This window comes from Vitis riparia, chromosome 13, assembly GCF_004353265.1.
Source record: "Vitis riparia cultivar Riparia Gloire de Montpellier isolate 1030 chromosome 13, EGFV_Vit.rip_1.0, whole genome shotgun sequence".
Classification (NCBI taxonomy): Eukaryota; Viridiplantae; Streptophyta; class Magnoliopsida; order Vitales; family Vitaceae; genus Vitis; species Vitis riparia.
The window spans coordinates 1167178-1185535 of record NC_048443.1 but is presented as its reverse complement, the minus strand read 5'-3'; the positions used below and the strand labels follow the sequence as shown (position 1 = coordinate 1185535).

Below are 18358 nucleotides of genomic sequence, written 5' to 3'. Positions count from 1 at the left end.
CACTCTGCGTTGACCGAGATTCCGTTGCTGTGGACAATTACTGTAGCAGGGGAATTTCGCCACCAACAGTACCTATGATAATTCTCTCCCGTTATCCTTCTCAATATTGGACATCTCCCCCAGGTTGACTAACTTCGCAATCAATGGTCCTAAGGGGCTTGAGAAGCTCTGCATTTCGATTTCAGAGGGGGATCCCACATCTCTTTATAAATTGGAAATCAATGGGTGCTCTGATCTTGTATACATCTAACTGCCCGCTCTTGAGTCGATGTCCCATTTGATTCACAATTGTTCCAAGCTCAGATTGTTCGCGCATACCCATGCATCTCTGTAGAACCCGAGTTTAGGGGATTGTCGAGAATTGTTGTTTCACAGAGAGGGCTTGCCTTCCAACCTATGTGAACTTCAAATCTATAGCCGCAACCAACTCACATCCCAGGTGGACTGGGATTTGCAAAGACTGAGCTTTCTTACTCATTTCACAATCTTTGGTAGATGTGAAGACGTGGAATTATTTCCCAAGGAGTGTCTGCTGCCCTCTTCTCTGACTTATCTTTATGTCTATGGTCTTCCAAACCTCAAGTCTCTAGACAACAAGGGGCTTCAACACCTTGTCTCTCTAAAAAAATTACGAATACAGGACTGCCCAAGTCTCCAATCCTTGACAGGATCTGTTATTCAACACCTTATCTCTCTCAAAGAATTACAAATCTACTCGTGCCCAAGGCTCCAATCCTTGACAGAAGCAGGTCTTCACCACCTCACCACTCTTGAAACCTTAGATCTCTACAAGTGTCCTAAGCTCCAATACTTGACAAAAGAGAGACTGCCAAACTCCCTCTTTTATATGTCTGTCTTCAAGTGTCCTTCACTAGAACAACAGTGCCAATTTGAGAAAAGGAAAGAATGGCCTTTTATATCTCACATTCCAAAAATAGTGATCGATGATGTGCTATTTTAATGAAAGTGGCACTGCCCAACATATCGGCAGGTAATTGCTTTGTGCTTGAACTTATTTCATTAGAAAATTTATGTTCCAATTCCTAATGCAGCCATCCAAATTTCTAATCTCAAGAATATATTTGCATAATTCCTTAGCTCCATTTATTTGGTTTAAGATTTTTCTTCTTGAAGCTTCAAGCCTAGGACAAATGTTATTCGAAGGCCGTAGATGAGGATTCAACCTAGGTGCTGACATTTTGACACAGACAATTCAGATCATATTTTAATGGTACTCATATTTTCATGCTTTGGCAGTATGCATAACCCAAGTGAACCACTTAATTACTGTCGAAAAACATGAATGCTTTGATTTTTTTTCTCACTTGCTTTGTCATTTCTCTAATACAGGCATGGAGAAAACCGTGGATGCATTCTAGCTACCTGCTTATTGGTAGGTAATTTTAATTACTTATGATTCTGATGTCCCTTTTTTTTATATTCTCAATAGGCCACATAATGGTAGACTCATCTTTTTTAGAAGAAAATACCTCACTGTTCAAGGTTTTGTTTAATCAATTTTATTATGTTTGATAACAGAATTACTTAAACCTTCTACATTGTTAAGGTCTTGACCTCCTTTCAGAATTCAAAGGCTCCTAATATGCTCAACACTCCTTAGGAATTGTACATCTACACAAGTCTTTGGCAGGTCCAGTTGTTGAAGATTTGGGCAAGCAACAAACTCTATTTGTTTGATTTAAGAAGTTCTCCAACAAAAGAAAATTCATCCCAGGTAATTTGCATCGTAGCTTTAATTGATCTTTTCAAATGAGCAAAGATGAAACTATTGGTGTATCTATCTCATGCAGGAACATGTGGATACAGTTTTAGGTAATTCATGGTTATTCAAGTATGATCTTAGTTGGGTACTTGGTGCCTTTTGCAAGTGGTTTTTAGGATAATATACTTGCATATGCACATGTTGTGACTTTACTCCATTCAATATCAAACTAAATTAATCACTACTTTTTGTTTTTTATTTTCTTTTTTGTATATGTTTCATATTAAGTAACCAGAATCAGCATAGAAGACTGCTTATGAGGAACAAAGTTCGGTTATGATAGTAGCAACCTGCATTGATTGGGAATCGTAACAAAAGCTGGTCTATTGTGTGCTAACTAAGTGGCCCACTTTTTTAAAGGTAAGCTAATAGCCTTAAATGTTTATTAGGAAGCTGATGCACTTGTTTTTATCCCAATTTTAATGTTTCTTTGTTCTTGTTTTGGCTTTTCTTAGGTCTTGACTATGACTAGGAATTTCTGTATATTTTATGTTATCATGGAGATGATCATTGACATCAATGTCATGGATCCCATTTCGGACTATAGTTATGGATCACAGGAGAAGACAATAATCTTCTTATGCTAGGTTCTCATTAGCAGAATTCTCATTGGCATGCCTGCACTTCTATCGGCGAGTACGTGTATTGGGTCCATAGTCTTAAAGGAGTCTAATTCTTTACAAATGTTTATACCGTGAAACTCCCAAGAAGTATATTGTATCTAAATTGGTCTTAATTTAAGACCTTTTATAGTTCAATTTTCTATTTTTGATGTTGTTATATTATCTTAAAGTAGTTAAGAGTGTAATTCCCTCATCTAACCAACTGACTTTGTGTAGAAATGATGATTCTAAGCTTATTCACCATTCTCATGAATTCGAAAAGTTACTCTTCTATATTTCCAGACCTTCTAATGGTTAAAAACTGGGTGAATCAATCAATAGGATATTAGGTTATGTATTTTATTATTTCTCTGACTATATATTTTTCACTATTTCTTATATATTAAGAGCAGGGTTGGTTGTGGACTATCTCAATATAAGGTCTGTTCTCAACCTGGGAAAGTTTATTTTGAGGGCTTATTTGTCTATTAGTCAAGCCGAACTAGCTTCTAAAACGATACTGGAGATGAGCATTATATGTAACTCATTTCAATTTGACCAACCTGAAAGGTATCAAGTATGGATGCCCATGCTTGTTTGGGTTGAGTTACAATCAGACCCAGATACTTACCTGCACATGGGGAGAGACTTAAGGAGTGACTATTACTACAGGGCAACACTTGATTCTGATGGAGCTGCTAAATCATATAAGCACTCAAATGCTTCTTCTTGGTCTGTTGTGCAGGCAATTCCTGATGACATGTGCAGCATAGGCACCAGCGGCCATGGATGTGGGATTAGTGGATTTAATAGCTATTGAATTGTTTGATGAAGAGGGGAGGTTGTCCAGGTGTGTGTGCCTGTATAGTTATTCTTTCTTGGATCTAGATTTTAAAGACCAAATTTTTTCAAATGCCTAGTTGCCAAGCTGATGAAAGGGAAGCAGATAAGAATGCAGTAGAGTTCATATAATTATGAACTTCATATCGGACAGGCTATTGACGTTACTTGCAAATCAGAGGGTACCCTGATCTCATATATATGCAATTGCTCGCTCTCAACTCCGAAAATAGTGATCAATGGTGTGATATTTTAATGAAAGTGGTACCGCACCAATATACAGTCAAGTAATTAATTCTATGCTTATACTTATTTTATTCAGAAAACTTATGTTCCAATTCTATGCTCTATTTATTTGATTTAAGAATTTTCCAATGAAGAAAAGATGAGTAAAGGAAGATTGGTTCTCGGTAATTCACATTTTAACGAAGCTAGTTATCATATTTTAATCACATGAGCAATGGCTTTTTAATCACCTTTGGGGTTGTAATAAGGCCAACAACGAGGAAGGTCGAAGTTTCTATATACCACCACACCCCTTTGGAGTTTTTATTAGTTAATCTTTTCTTGTCACTCTTTCTTTTAGAATTTGTATATGAGAATGAATTTCTCTTCTTTTTTGTGATTATAAATTTGCATAAATTTAAATTTTTTCATCTTTTTGGTTAGTTTGTAGTCAATATTGTAGTTTTATGAATGAATTAAGATTCTTTGGGAGACATCTGTAGGCACTTATTCCATGGGCAATTGATGCTACTTCTCTGAATAAATTTCCATTTTCTTTTTAATTTTTATCAAACTAAATTACTCAATACTTTTTGTTTTTTCTTTTCTTCTCCATGCGTTCCATATCAAGCAACTAGGATGAGCATAGAAGACCTCCTATGAGAAGGAGCAAAGTTCCATTATGCAATATAAAAACATGTGAGGTAAAGAAACTATAATTAATTTTATGCCAATGTACATTTAGATCCAGGATCATTTAGCAAACTGCAATTTTATATGAAGTATTTTATGGTACTGAATTGGTCAACTTTTATTATTTGTTTACATGAAGTATTTTGGTCAATTTTTTTCTTATTAGGTAGTTGTTGTACTTGTTTTGTCCTAATTTTGATGTGGTTATGTTCTTTTTTCGGCATTTCTTAGATATTGACTGTGAGTATGAATTTTTGTATACTTTTTTTTTTTTGAACTGTTGCTGGGTCTATCATTGGGATCAATGACATGGATTCTGAAGGTGACGGTCTTCTTGTGCTGCTTCTCATTAGAAAAATTGTTGTTGCCATGCCTACACTCCTGTTAGTGCCCATGGGCATTGGCTCTCATTGTTTATCTGATCAGGAGTCAACTATTTCTTTGAAAAGAAAATTAGAGTCCATGTCTTAACGAAGGTTTATACCATATAACTCCCAAAGAAGAATACTATAATTAAATTGATCTTGGCTTTAAGACTTTTTGTAGCTTTGTTTTTTATTCTGATGTCCTTATTATCTTAAGGTGGTTGAGTGCAACTCCGTCATTGAACTTCCTGATTTTGTATAGAAATGATGATTATGAGCTTATTTACTATCTCCATAAATTAGAAAATTTAAGCTTCTATATTTCTAGACTTTTTAATGATTAGTGAATGGGTGAATCAATCAGTAGAATACTAGAGTACGTGTTTTATTATTCATCTGACTATATGTTTCTCACCATCTATTATCTTAAATAGAAAATACCGCATTCCAGAATTACCAAAATACAACTCATATGTGACAGATCTAATCATGGGCGTGCTCCAAGCTTCTCCAGATGACTGACTAGACATCACACAGGCATGTGCTTGGCTTGGTTGGCTATTCATCTCCATGAATTTAGGTTAGTTTTAGATAATTTGAGTCCATGTCAATGTTAGGTGCAAGGAATTTTATGTCTGCTTGCTGATGCTGATTTTTTTAATGGTGGCAGGTGTGCTTGGGATTTTCTTTTTTCGTGAAGCTTCAAGTCTGAAACAAATATTGAAGAGGAGTAAAGAAGGATTGAACCCAAGTGCTCACATTTTGGATGCAGATAGTTGCCATATTCTAATGGTACTCGCATTTTCATGCTCTATTTTTATTTGGTAGGTATGCCTAAACCAAGTGAACCACTTGATAACTATGGAAAACCATGGATGCTTAGGTTTTTCTCACTTTCTTAGTCTATGTTCTCTTATACGAGCATGGAGGAAAGCAGGGATGTATTGTGCTTTGGCAGTAAGAAATTTTAATTGCTTTGCTCTTTTCTTGTTGCTATTCCCTTTCGAGTGTAATAAAAGTGGAGATTTAACTCTTGCAATATACAAAATTGCAAGATTTATGACTGCATATCCTTTCAATGTCTTATTTATCACTAAAACAAAAAGGTTTTCTTTGTTTTGGTTTATGTTCTCAATAACCTAAAAACATCTCATTGTTTTATATTTTGGTTTAGCGGCTTGCATTCATTGATTGGGAGTCTCTGTAATAAAAGTTGGTCTATTTTGCATTGACCCAGTGGACCACCTTTTAAAGGTAGGCGACTTGAAGTTTGTTAGGAAGTTTTGTTCCTGTTTTGGCATTTCTTAGGTACTGTGACTAGGAATTTCTGTCTTCATGGAGATGATCATTGAGATGAATGTCATGGTTATGGGTCATAAGAGAAGACCTAAATCTTTTGGTGCTAGCTTCTCATTAGCAGAATTCTCATTGCCATGTATGCAGTACTTGTGTCATTGACTACGGGGATTTAGTCTTTGATGAATTAGGAAAGATTAGAAACTGAGAGAACCATATATGTTTGTGACATGTAAAAAAAGTAAAGGGAAAAAATTTAGATCATTTTTAAAAAAAATATTATTTCTCATTTTTCTTCATTAATAAAAATATATGTAATTTAGTATCTGACATTTCACTCTCATTCAGACATATCATTTTAAATTCTCATTTAGCTTTCCTTTTTTTCATTTCCTTGATACTTCTAGTATTACAAATGAAGGATAAGATAATTAGATGTGAAAAGTCAATAAATTGTTTTTATATCATATTTTAAACTTATTTTACTTATTTAACTCTTTTATATAAAAATAAAATAACTTGAAAATATATAAATTTTTTACTAATTTTAATTATATTTGACTTTCTTTCATATTCTAAATAGTAAAATCAAACAGGAGAAATTTTTTTTTTTTTTAACATTTTTTTTTTGGACACTTTATGAGAACCAAGTATGACTTTAATATAAAGGATTACTTTAAATATAAATCTATATTTAGTTCCAGAAAAAAACTAAGAAAGGAAGAAAATATTAAAAAAATGATTTTATAATTTTTTATTATATCATAAAAAAAATATGAAAAAAAAGGTCAAATATAATTAAAATGATTAAGAAAATAATATATTTTTAGACTATTTAATCTTTATATCAAATAGTTAAATATGTAAAAATGAATCTCATGTCATATATAAAAATAATTTATTAATTTTAAATTTATTTTTTATTTTTATTTTCACTTTTTCCTTTTCTTACATTTTTCTTCAAACTTTTTGAAACCAAACATGGCATAAAGTATGTTTTTTCACAAAATTGCTTTTGGCAAACAATATGGACTGTTTGGTTCTATCATAATGTTCAATCAACTCCATGAGTCTTGAACCATCACTAACTTCAAAGTCAGAAAAAAAAAAAACTCTCTCTCTCTCTCTCTCTCTCTCTCTCTCTCTCTCTCTCTCTCTCTCTCTCTCTCTCTCTCTTCTCTCTCTCTCTCTCCTCTCTCTCTCTCTCTCTCTCTCTCTCTCTCTCTCTCTCTCTCTCTCTCTCTCTCTCTCTCTCTCTCTCTCTCTCTCTCTCTCTCTCTCTCTCTCTCTCTCTCTGAGGCTTTGAGCAGCCCCATGAGCCTTCTATGACTTATTTCATCTTTCATTATTTCTGTATTCTGGTGTGTACATGGCAGGCACAACTCTCTCAATAAAACTAAATGAATCTCATGCGCATGGCTTGTTCTATTTTTTATTTTTTGAATCTCGTGTATATGGAAGGAAGTGAGGAGGATATTATTGATTTAAGTAGACATCTTATAATAATCTTTTACCAATCCATCCTTCGGTTTATTATTCAAATTTTTTTTCAAATTATTTAGGCTATTTTTTATTTACCCGAAAAATTTAGAAAAGAAAAAAAATTAATAATGATGTTGTTAAAGAATCTTGCGAGGTGGCTTCAAGATTGGGAAGTGAAGGTGGTGATGATGCAATTATGAGAAGTTTTATGACTGCTACAGCTAGAAGAGGCAAAGATAAGGTTATTTAATTAAGATTTATTTTTGTCATATAAAAATTCTTAAATCAGTTGAATGTATAGAAACATTCAAATAGAGACGCTCTTTCGTTGTGATTATGATCGACTAAAGGACTACAAAATCGATCAAATTAAATGAAATCCATTATCGTTTGTACAAAACCAATTAAGGATATCCAAGTAGGCATAGAACTAATGCAAGTAAAAGCTATATATGCCTTTGACAAAAGCCAATCAAGGTGAAAATAACATTGACAATGAGTTCCTTTTTACCTTTTTTCTTTGGGTTGGGAGTATCACAATTACATTGTTATGAAAACATAAAAATAACAATTTTCATACTTTAATTCATAAACTACCAAGTTATTTTTTTAACAAAAATGCTAATTGTTAAAAATAATTTTAATATTTTCAAGTTAAGAGCTTGAATAATTATTTTACAATGGTAAATAAAATACAATATTCTAAAGAGCAAATCTAGAAAAAATTGAAGACCTAGATCAATGTCAAAAGATCTGCCCCTACTCCACCAATTGATTCACCAATATATTAAAAACAAAAAAATAAAAAATCAATACTAACAATTAAAAAAACATGCATGAAGTTATAGATAAAATTATATATGGATTTAAAAAAGATAAGAGTCATTAATAAACAAAACATGAGTTTTATGCTCGAGGGTGACAGACCATGTGCATCTCTTGGTGTTTGGTGCAGCCCCATGTGCCTCTCTGTGGCCTTCTTTATTTTTCCATTATTTTTGGATCTCGTGTTCAAACCAGTCCACTACAGTTTGGTGGTGTGATTCTGCATCTGCTTTACCTTCGTTTTTTCCTGAACTGAATCGCTGAGTTCCTTTGATTTGCAAAGCAACAGTCAACAGATATGGCCGACGCACTCCTCTCCGCTTCACTTCAAGTTCTATTCGACAGGTTGGCTTCTCCGGAGTTGATGAACTTCATCCGGGGACAGAAGCTAAGCCATGAACTCCTCAACAAATTGAAGAGGAAATTGCTGGTTGTCCACAAAGCGCTCAATGATGCGGAGATGAAGCAATTTTCAGACCCACTAGTCAAAGACTGGCTGGTCCAGGTTAAGGATGCTGTGTATCATGCGGAGGACCTGTTGGACGAGATCGCTACCGAAGCCTTGCGGTGCGAGATTGAAGCTGCTGACTCCCAACCTGGTGGAATTTATCAGGTGTGGAACAAGTTCTCTACCAGGGTTAAGGCTCCATTTTCCAATCAAAGCATGGAGTCCAGGATGAAGGATATGATTGCTAAGCTTGAAGATATTGCTGAAGAAAAAGAGAAGCTTGGGCTGAAAGAAGGTGATGGTGAGAAACTGTCACCAAGATTACCATCCTCTTCTTTGGTGGACGAGTCCTTCGTGTACGGCAGGGATGAAATTAAGGAGGAGATGGTGAAGTGGCTGCTTTCTGACAAGGAAACTGCAACAGGCAACAACGTCATAGATGTGATGTCCATAGTGGGCATGGGCGGCAGCGGCAAGACCACACTCGCTCAGCTTCTCTATAACCATGACAGAGTGAAGGAATACTTCCACCTGAAAGCATGGGTCTGTGTTTCCACGGAGTTTCTTCTTATCGGTGTAACCAAATCAATTCTTGAGGCAATCGGTTGTACCCCTACTTCCGATCACAGCCTAGATTTGCTTCAACGTCAACTCAAAGACAACCTTGGCAACAAGAAATTTCTACTCATTCTCGACGACGTCTGGGATGTGGAGTCTCTTGATTGGGAAAGTTGGGATAGACTACGAACTCCACTCCACGCTGCAGCCCAGGGAAGCAAGATTGTTGTGACCAGTCGTAGCGAAACTGTTGCAAAAGTCATGCGTGCAATCCATACTCATCAGCTGGGAACATTAAGCCCTGAAGATAGTTGGTCCCTATTTACAAAACTTGCATTTCCAAATGGAGACCTCTGCGCTTATCCTCAGCTTGAACCCATAGGCAGAGAGATTGTGAAGAAGTGCCAAGGATTGCCTTTGGCTGTGAAAGCACTCGGGAGTCTCTTGTACTCTAAGCCCGAAAGAAGAGAATGGGAAGATATTTTGAATAGCCAAACATGGCATTCTCAGACTGATCATGAAATTCTTCCATCTCTTAGATTGAGTTACCAGCATCTTTCTCTACCTGTGAAGCGTTGTTTTGCTTACTGTTCAATTTTTCCCAAGGACTATGAATTCCACAAAGAGGAGCTGATTCTATTATGGATGGCAGAAGGGTTTTTACACTCAGGACAAAGTAACAGAAGAATGGAAGAGGTAGGTGATTCATATTTTAATGAACTTTTAGCAAAGTCATTTTTTCAAAAATGCCTTGGAGGAGAAGAATCATGCTTTGTAATGCATGATCTAATACATGACTTGGCTCAACATATCTCCCAACAATTTTGCGTTCGATTGGAAGATTGTAAGCTGCAAAAAATATCTGATAAGGCTCGCCATTTTCTCCACTTTAAAAGTGACGATGACAGGGCAGTTGTATTTGAAACTTTTAAGCCTGTTGGTGAAGCCAAACATCCCAGAACAATCTTATTAGAGGTGAAGGCACCATGGTTCCATTCTACTTATTTTTTGAGTACTAGAGTTTTACAAAATATATTACCAAAATTTAAATCTTTGCGTACATTGTCATTGAGAGGATACTTCATAGCTGTTGTGCCTGATTCAATACACAACTTAAAACAGTTGCGTTACTTGGATCTCTCTGAAACATCGATTGAAAGATTACCTGAATCAATATGTTGTTTGTGCAATTTACAAACAATGATGCTGAGTAATTGTCAATCTCTTCTTGAATTGCCTTCAAAAATGGGGAAGTTGATTAATTTGCGCTATCTTGATATTAGTGGGCCTAATTCATTGGAAGAACTGCCAAATGATATAGGTCAATTAAAAAGTTTGCAGAAATTGCCTAATTTTACTGTGGGCAAAGAAAGTGGGTTCAGATTTGGAGAATTGTGGAAGCTTTCAGAGATTCGAGGAAGACTTGAAATTTCAAAAATGGAGAATGTGGTGGGTGTTGAGGATGCATTGCAGGCGAATATGAAGGATAAGAAATACCTTGATGAGTTATCCTTGAATTGGAGTCGCGGGATTAGTCATGATGCTATACAAGATGATATTCTCAACAGGCTAACACCTCATCCAAATTTAAAAAAACTGTCCATTCAACACTATCCTGGTCCAACATTTCCAGATTGGCTTGGAGATGGATCATTTTCAAATCTCGTGTCCCTTCAGCTTTCGAATTGTGGGAATTGCTCAACATTGCCGCCACTGGGGCAGCTACCTTGTCTTGTACATATAAAGATCTCAAAAATGAGTGGAGTAGTGATGGTGGGTAGTGAGTTTTATGGGAATTCTTCTTCCTCGCTTCATCCCTCCTTCCCATCCCTGCAAACTCTATCATTTGAAGATATGTACAATTGGGAGAAATGGTTATGTTGTGGAGGCATATGTGGAGAATCCCCTCGTCTCCAGGAGCTTTCTATAAGGCTATGTCCAAAACTCACTGGGGAATTACCAATGCACCTTTCTTCATTGCAGGAACTTAACCTTAAAGGTTGTTCGCAACTGCTTGTGCCTACACTCAACGTTCCTGCTGCCCGTGAATTGCAGTTGAAAAGGGAAACTTGTGGGTTCACAGCTAGTCAAACTTCAAAAATTGAAATTTCAGACGTCTCTCAGTTGAAGCAACTTCCACTGGTACCCCACTATCTCTACATTAGAAAATGTGATTCTGTGGAGTCTCTACTAGAGGAGGAAATCCTGCAAACTAACATGTACAGTTTGGAAATTTGTGATTGCTCTTTTTACAGATCCCCAAACAAAGTTGGCTTACCCACTACATTGAAATCGTTATCAATCTCTGATTGTACCAAATTGGACCTTCTTCTACCTGAGTTGTTCAGATGTCACCACCCTGTCCTTGAAAAGCTATCAATCAATGGCGGTACCTGTGATTCTCTCTCATTGTCCTTCTCAATATTGGACATCTTCCCCAGGTTGACTGATTTCGAAATAAATGATCTTGAGGGGCTTGAGAAGCTCTGCATCTCGATTTCAGAGGGGGATCCCACATCTCTTCGTAGATTGAGAATCGAAGGGTGCCCTAATCTTGTATACATCCAACTGCCCGCTCTCGACTCGATGTGCCATGAGATTTGCAATTGCTCCAATCTCAGAATCCTCAGAGTGCTGGCGCACACCCATTCATCTCTGCAGAAACTGCGTTTAAAGGATTGTCCAGAATTGTTGTTGCACAGAGAGGGTTTGCCTTCCAACCTACAGGAACTTGAAATACGGGGCTGCAACCAACTCACGTCACAGATGGACTTGGATTTGCAAAGACTGACCTCTCTTACTCATTTCAGAATCGAAGGTGGATGTGAAGGCGTGGAATTATTTCCCAAGGAGTGTCTGATGCCCTCTTCTCTAACTTATCTTTCAATCTGGAATCTTCCAAATCTCAAGTCTCTTGACAAAAAGGGGCTTCAACAACTCACCTCTCTTCTACAATTACACATCGGGAACTGCCCTGAGCTCCAATTCTCGACAGGATCTGTTCTTCAACGCCTTATCTCTCTCAAGGAATTACGAATCTACAGGTGCGGAAGGCTCCAATCCTTGACAGAAGCGGGTCTTCACCACCTCACCACTCTTGAAACCTTAAGGATCTTCTACTGCCCTGAGCTCCAATACTTGACAAAAGAGAGACTGCCAGACTCACTTTCTCATCTGCAGGTCGACGGTTGTCCTTTGCTGAAACAACGGCTCCAATTCGAGAAAGGGGAAGAATGGCGTTATATATCTCACATTCCAAAAATAGAGATCAATTGTGTGCTATTTTAATGGGAGTGGCACTGCACCCAACAGATGGGCAGGTAATTGTTGTGTGCTTAAACTTAATTTCTTTACAAAATTGATGTCCACCCAAATTCTAATCTCAAGAATATATCTGCTTAATTCCTTGCCTCCACTTAAATCTCCTACATTGTTAAGCCTAAAATAAATGGTCTTAAGGGGCTTGAGGAGCTCTGCATCTCGATTTCAGAGGGGGATCCCACATCTCTTCGTGAATTGAAAATCGAAGGGTGCCCTAATCTTGTATACATCCAACTGCCCGCTCTCGACTCGATGTGCCATGAGATTTGCAATTGCTCCAAGCTCAGAATCCTCAGAGTGCTGGCGCACACCCATTCATCTCTGCAGGAACTGCGATTAAAGGATTGTCCAGAATTGTTGTTACACAGAGAGGGTTTGCCTTCCAACCTACGGGAACTTGAAATAGAGGGCTGCAACCAACTCACGCCTCAGGTGGACTGGGGTTTGCAAAGACTGACCTCTCTTACTGATTTCACAGTCAATGGTGGATGTGAAGGCGTGGAATTATTTCCCAAGGAGTGTCTGCTGCCCTCTTCTCTAACTTATCTTTCAATCGAGAATCTTCCAAATCTCAAGTCTCTTGACAACAAGGGGCTTCAACAACTCACCTCTCTTCGAGGATTACAAATCTGCATGTGCGAAAGGCTCCAATCCTTGACAGAAGCGGGTATTCACCACCTCACCACTCTTGAAACCTTAAGGATCATCTGCTGCCCTGAGCTCCAATACTTGACAAAAGAGAGACTGCCAGACTCTCTCTCTTATCTGTGGGTCTACAATTGTCCTTTGCTGAAACAACGGCTCCAATTCGAGAAAGGGGAAGAATGGCGTTATATATCTCACATTCCAAAAATAGCGATCAATTGTGTGCTATTTTAATGGGAGTGGCGCTGCACCAACACATGGGCAGGTAATTGTTGTGTGCTTAAACTTAATTTCTTTACAAAATTTATGTTCCACCCAAATTTCTAATCTCAAGAATATATCTGCTTAATTCCTTGCCTCCACTTAAATCTCCTACATTGTTAAGCCTAAAATTAAGTGACAGTAACTTTTGTATTTTAACTCTTAAAGGCTTACATTGAAAAATTAATAATTTTAAAAACTGTTTAAAACAATCAAGGTATCAAAAAAAGTTTTGGCAGTGTTCTTAAAAATTTATTTTTAAGAATTGTTTTCAAATTAAAAAAAAAAAAAACAGTTTTAATTTTTATTATAGTAAAACAAAATTTTCTATAATATAAAAATAATTTTAATATTCATTTTTAATACAAGTCAATTAAGTACTTTAATTCATTTTTTAAAATTTGTTGTTTGAACATGATTTTTTATGCTTTTTTTTAAAAAACTTTTTTAACGTTAATCAAAAAAAAATTTTTTTTTAATGTTTTATAAAATTAAGGATTTTTGGTAAGTTATTATTATAAAAGGATTTTTTTTTTTTAAAAAAAAAGACTTGTTCCGATAAATTTTTTTTTTCTTTTAAATTATTTTAAATTCAAATTATATAATATTAATTAATTCAATTTAATTGAATTCTTATTGAAAATGAAAATAATTTTGTAATTACAAATAAATTAAAATATATATATATATATATATATATATAATATATATATATATAATATATATATATATATATATAATATATATATATATATATATATATATAGTTTTTAGTAAAACATAAATAGTAATATTATAATAAAATCATAAATTATATTTTTAGTAGAAATTATACTATTTTATTATTTGTTAGAAAAAAAAGATATTTTATTATATTAATAAATTTATGGTATTAATGAGTTTATTATTTAAGTTTTAAATTATTTTTAAAAATTAATAGACTTGTTAACAAATACAACACATTAAATTTTGTTTAATTTGGAGTTAATTTGCTTAACCAAAAAATTTGAAAAATAATAATTCTATGTAGAAGAGAAATAATAGAGTGCATATGTTTTTCTATTATTTTTAAAAATAGATAAAAATAACTTTTACTTGTTCTCTAAAAGTTGTTCTGTATTTTATTTTGTTTTTAAAAAAGGAAATCGAGAAGAATAACCAAACAGTGTTATTAATTTTTTAAAACTGTTTTCAATTTTTAAAAACATAAAATTATTTTTAAAAACTTCACCAAATAGATTCTTATTCTCTCAAATTTTAAAATTTTTGAAAATGTGATTTTTAAATAGATAAGGTAAATATATACTCTTTATATAAGATGCTTTACTGATATATAGAAGCTTCTGGTTTTAAAAACAAATGCTTCTTCTTGGTCTGTCGTGCAGGCAATTTCTGATGACATTTGCAGCATAGACACCAATAGCCATGGTAGTGAGATTTGTGGATTTAACAACCATTGTATTGCTTGATGAAGAGGGGAGGTTGTCTAGATTGTTGCCTATATGGGTATTCTTTCTTGGATACAGATTTTAAAGATGAAATTTTTTCAATTGCCCGATTGCCAAGCAGATGAAGGGGGAGCAGAGAGGAATGTGGTACACGGGCTATTGACAAGCAAAATCGAGTTCTAGAGGGAACATAATCCCATGATCTTGTATATATGAAATTGCCCTCTCTCAACTCCAAAAATAGTGATCAATATATAGTCAGGTAATTTGTTCTATGCTTAGAATTATTTTCTTTAAAAAGTTATGTTCCAATTCATAAAGTAGCTGGCCAAGTACTCATGTTTCAAAATTTCTAACAATCTCTATAGTTGCATGTCTCCATAACTCATTTTCTAGTCTTCTTATTAGGAATTTGGTTATGCACCATGCTCTGTCCTATCTTTGTTTTTTTTTTTTCTTTTTTAAAGAATTTTCTAATGAAGTAAAGAAGAGTAAAGAAAGATTGATCCATGGTAATTCATATTTTAAAGAAGCCAGTTATCATATTTTCATGACACCATCAATTTACCTTTCGGAATGGGTAGAGATGACTCTTAGCTACTTGTGTGTTTATCCCCTGTAAGAACACGTGGATACATTTTTAGGTAATTCATGGTTATTGAAATATGTATTGAATCTTACCCACATCATAATATGTACTTAGTTGGCTACATATGTAATATACATGTTATGACTTTGCTCCCTTCGATATCAAAATAAATTGATCACTACTTTTTCTTTTATGTGTCTCATATTAAGTAACAAGGATCAGCATAGAAGACTTACTATGTGAACAATGTTTGATATGACCATGGAAAAAAATATGAGGGAAACATCAATAACTTTATGCCAATGTATTTTTAAATTTGGGAACATTTGGAAAACTACAGTTCCAAAAGCAACATTTTTATGTGAGGTATTTTATGGTATTGAATTTATAGAATTTTTTAGTTATCTGAAACTGATTGAGGTCCCCTATAAAAAAAAAGGCAGTCTATTTTGCATTAACCCAGTGGACCGTTCAAAAGGTGAGAAGATTGACACAAATCTTTGTTATGTAGTTGCTACACATGTTCTGTCCCAATTTTGATGTTCTATTGTTCTTGTTTTGGTTTTTCTTAGGTCTTGACTATGACCAAATGATCATTTGCAAAATTGGCATTGCCTTGCCTACACTTCTGTCTGTGACTATGAGCATTGGTTCTCATTTTTCATTTGAGTAGGAGCCAATTGTTTATTCATAAAGAAAATTAAAAAGTCCAAGTCTAAATGAAGGTCTATACCGCAAAATTCCAACAACGAATATTGTAATTAAATTGTCTTAACTATAAGACTTTTGCAGTTCTATTTTTTATTTTGATGTTGTTATTATCTTAAAGTAGTTGAGTGCAATTCTCTCATTGAATTATCTGATTTTGTATAGAAATGATGATTTTGAGCTTATTCCCCATCTTCATGCTTTAGAAAATTAAATATTCTCTGTATTTATTTTTCTGAACTTTTGATGATACAAGGTTTGATCTCAATCTCAGGAAAGTTCGTTTTGAGAGCATATTTGACTATTATTCAAGCTGGACTAGCCTGTAACTCAATTCCATCAACCAACGTCAATGGTATCAACTATGGATGGCCCTTGCTTGGTTGGGTCGAGTTACAATCAGACTCAAGTATGTTCACATGGTAAGTCCAGAGATCAAAATTAAGTTGTAACTTGTAACCATAGGTCTTTAATATTGTCACAAAGGAAAAGGATATTGAGAGAAGTTACTTGAGGAAATTAGTTTCCACACTGGTTGACATTCTCATAATTTTCTTTTTCATACTTCTCTAGTAGCTTAAAATCATATAGAATGTACTTGTGATTGAATATTTAAGAGGCCAAAACCACATGTACTTGAATGACCTGCTCAAATTAACATGGTGATTTTCCAGTTTTTACATATTCTATGCTAATTCTACCAGGTTTTTCTTGGTTGGTAACCATTTTTTTTTGAAAATATGGCTTTAGTTATTTGTGCCTGGGCATGCTTCAAGAATCCCACTGATACCATCTTGCCGCATAAGTTAACCTCTTATCAGAAGATAGAGACTTTGGGAGTGATTTTACTACAGGACAACACTTGATTTTGATTATATAAGCACCGAAAACAGAACACTGCAAACCATTGGAACTGCATTAATACTTCTTGGTCTGTTCTGCAGGCAATTACTGATGACAATTGCAGTGCAACTGCAAGTGGCTGTGGCACCGGGATTTATGGATTCAACAACTATTGTATTGTTTGATGGGGAGAGGGGGTTGTTCAAATGTGAGTGCCTGTGTAGGCATTCTTTCTTGGCTCCAGATTTTAAAGACCAAATTTTCCAATGCCCAGTTGCCAAGCAGGTGAAGGGGAAGCAGAGAAGAATACAGTAGAGTTCATAGAATTAAACAACACAAACTGGCAAATCTCCAATTATGAACTTTGGATTGGACGGATTGTTGACAAGAAGAAGTTTTAAAGAGTCTTGTAAAGAGGATTGCTTCTGTGCAGTAGCCATTTATACAGACAATGTGTTAGCAGAAGAGATTCCTTCTCTCCTGTGGAAGACAGAGCAAAAGGCTTGCAGACAGGCCCAGATAAGTCTACCTTGATTCTTGTTCAGTGTTCTTCAATCTGTTTGTGTGGTTAGCTATAGCTGGGTTGCTGTCTTCTGATATTGTAAGAAACTGATCAGTCTCCAGTTTGTTTCAAGCATACTGGGGATCTTTTAATTTTTATCAATGTACTTGTTCCTATACTTTCAGTTTGTACCCACATTATGAAATTAATACCCTAAGGAAAAATTTAAAAAAGTAGCATAATCTTGTTACCTTCTATGTAACATGCCATCTTAGAAGATGATTGATCATATTAATTATTTTTTTACAGGGCTAATTATGTTCTATATGCAATTAGTGAACATGAATTACCAAACAATAATTTGGTATGCAGATAAAGAAGTGGCAGAAGGGTACAAAGATTGAACTCACCAAAAACGGGGAGTTCAAACTCGCTGACAAAGGAGGATATGAGCTTCGGAGAACTTAGTCGGCTGTTAAAGGGCTGGGGTTACTCATGCTGCCATGCTCGACAATGGTAACTTCGTTCTTGAGAGTGAGAGTGAAATGGAGTTGCCAAGCAGATGAAGATGAAGCGAAGAAAGCGAAGGATGAAGTGGAGTTAAAAGAATTAAACAACACAAATTGGTTGAGCAGGAGAAGTGTAAAGAGTCATGTAAAGAGGATTGCTTCTGCAAAGTAGCCATTTATAGAGACAATGTGTTAGAAGAAGATTTCCTCTTTCATATGGAAGACGGAGAGGAAACCCTAATGGATCGAGATTATGAACTGTTTGTGCAAAGGAAGTTGGAGAAGTTGGTGGAAGATGATGAGGATGCAAATTATGAATGATATGAAGAGGTTGGAGAGGTTAGTGATGGTGTCCATTTGGTGCATTCAGGAGGATTCAGCTCTAAGGCCAACCATGAGGAAGGTTACACAGATG

At 35.2% G+C, this 18358-nt stretch overlaps 1 protein-coding gene and 2 long non-coding RNA genes across 4 annotated transcripts; all 3 read left to right on the top strand.

Moving 5' to 3' along the window:
• On the top strand, nucleotides 1-1447 carry LOC117929359. The gene is made up of 3 exons (XR_004653745.1): nucleotides 1-991; nucleotides 1135-1231; nucleotides 1351-1447. It is a non-coding gene; the product is annotated as an uncharacterized LOC117929359 (long non-coding RNA).
• A 115-nt stretch (nucleotides 1448-1562) lies between these two features.
• Nucleotides 1563-4154, top strand: LOC117929357. Its single transcript, XR_004653744.1, has 4 exons — nucleotides 1563-1735; nucleotides 2012-2143; nucleotides 3131-3512; nucleotides 4082-4154. It is a non-coding gene; the product is annotated as an uncharacterized LOC117929357 (long non-coding RNA).
• A 4198-nt stretch (nucleotides 4155-8352) lies between these two features.
• On the top strand, nucleotides 8353-17739 carry LOC117928169 (putative disease resistance RPP13-like protein 1). 2 transcript variants are annotated; one of them, XM_034848054.1, is made up of 4 exons: nucleotides 8353-9813; nucleotides 14730-15054; nucleotides 16364-16511; nucleotides 17034-17739. In XM_034848054.1, exons 1-2 carry the CDS (start codon nucleotides 8410-8412, stop codon nucleotides 14811-14813), a joined length of 1488 nt encoding a protein of 495 aa, XP_034703945.1. In that variant the 5' UTR covers nucleotides 8353-8409; the 3' UTR covers nucleotides 14814-15054; nucleotides 16364-16511; nucleotides 17034-17739. The 2 variants fall into 2 exon arrangements, with proteins under 2 accessions (XP_034703945.1, XP_034703944.1); XM_034848053.1 differs by having other exon boundaries at nucleotides 15591-16511.
• The last annotated feature ends 619 nt before the right edge of the window (nucleotides 17740-18358 follow it).

Coding starts and splice junctions, on each gene's coding strand:
- LOC117928169 (XM_034848054.1), top strand. CDS start 8,410: ATGGCCGACGCACTCCTCTCCGCTTCACTTCAAGTTCTATTCGACAGG. Junction 9,814..14,729: donor GTAACAGAAGAATGGAAGAG/GTAGGTGATTCA, acceptor TCTGTCGTGCAG/GCAATTTCTGATGACATTTG.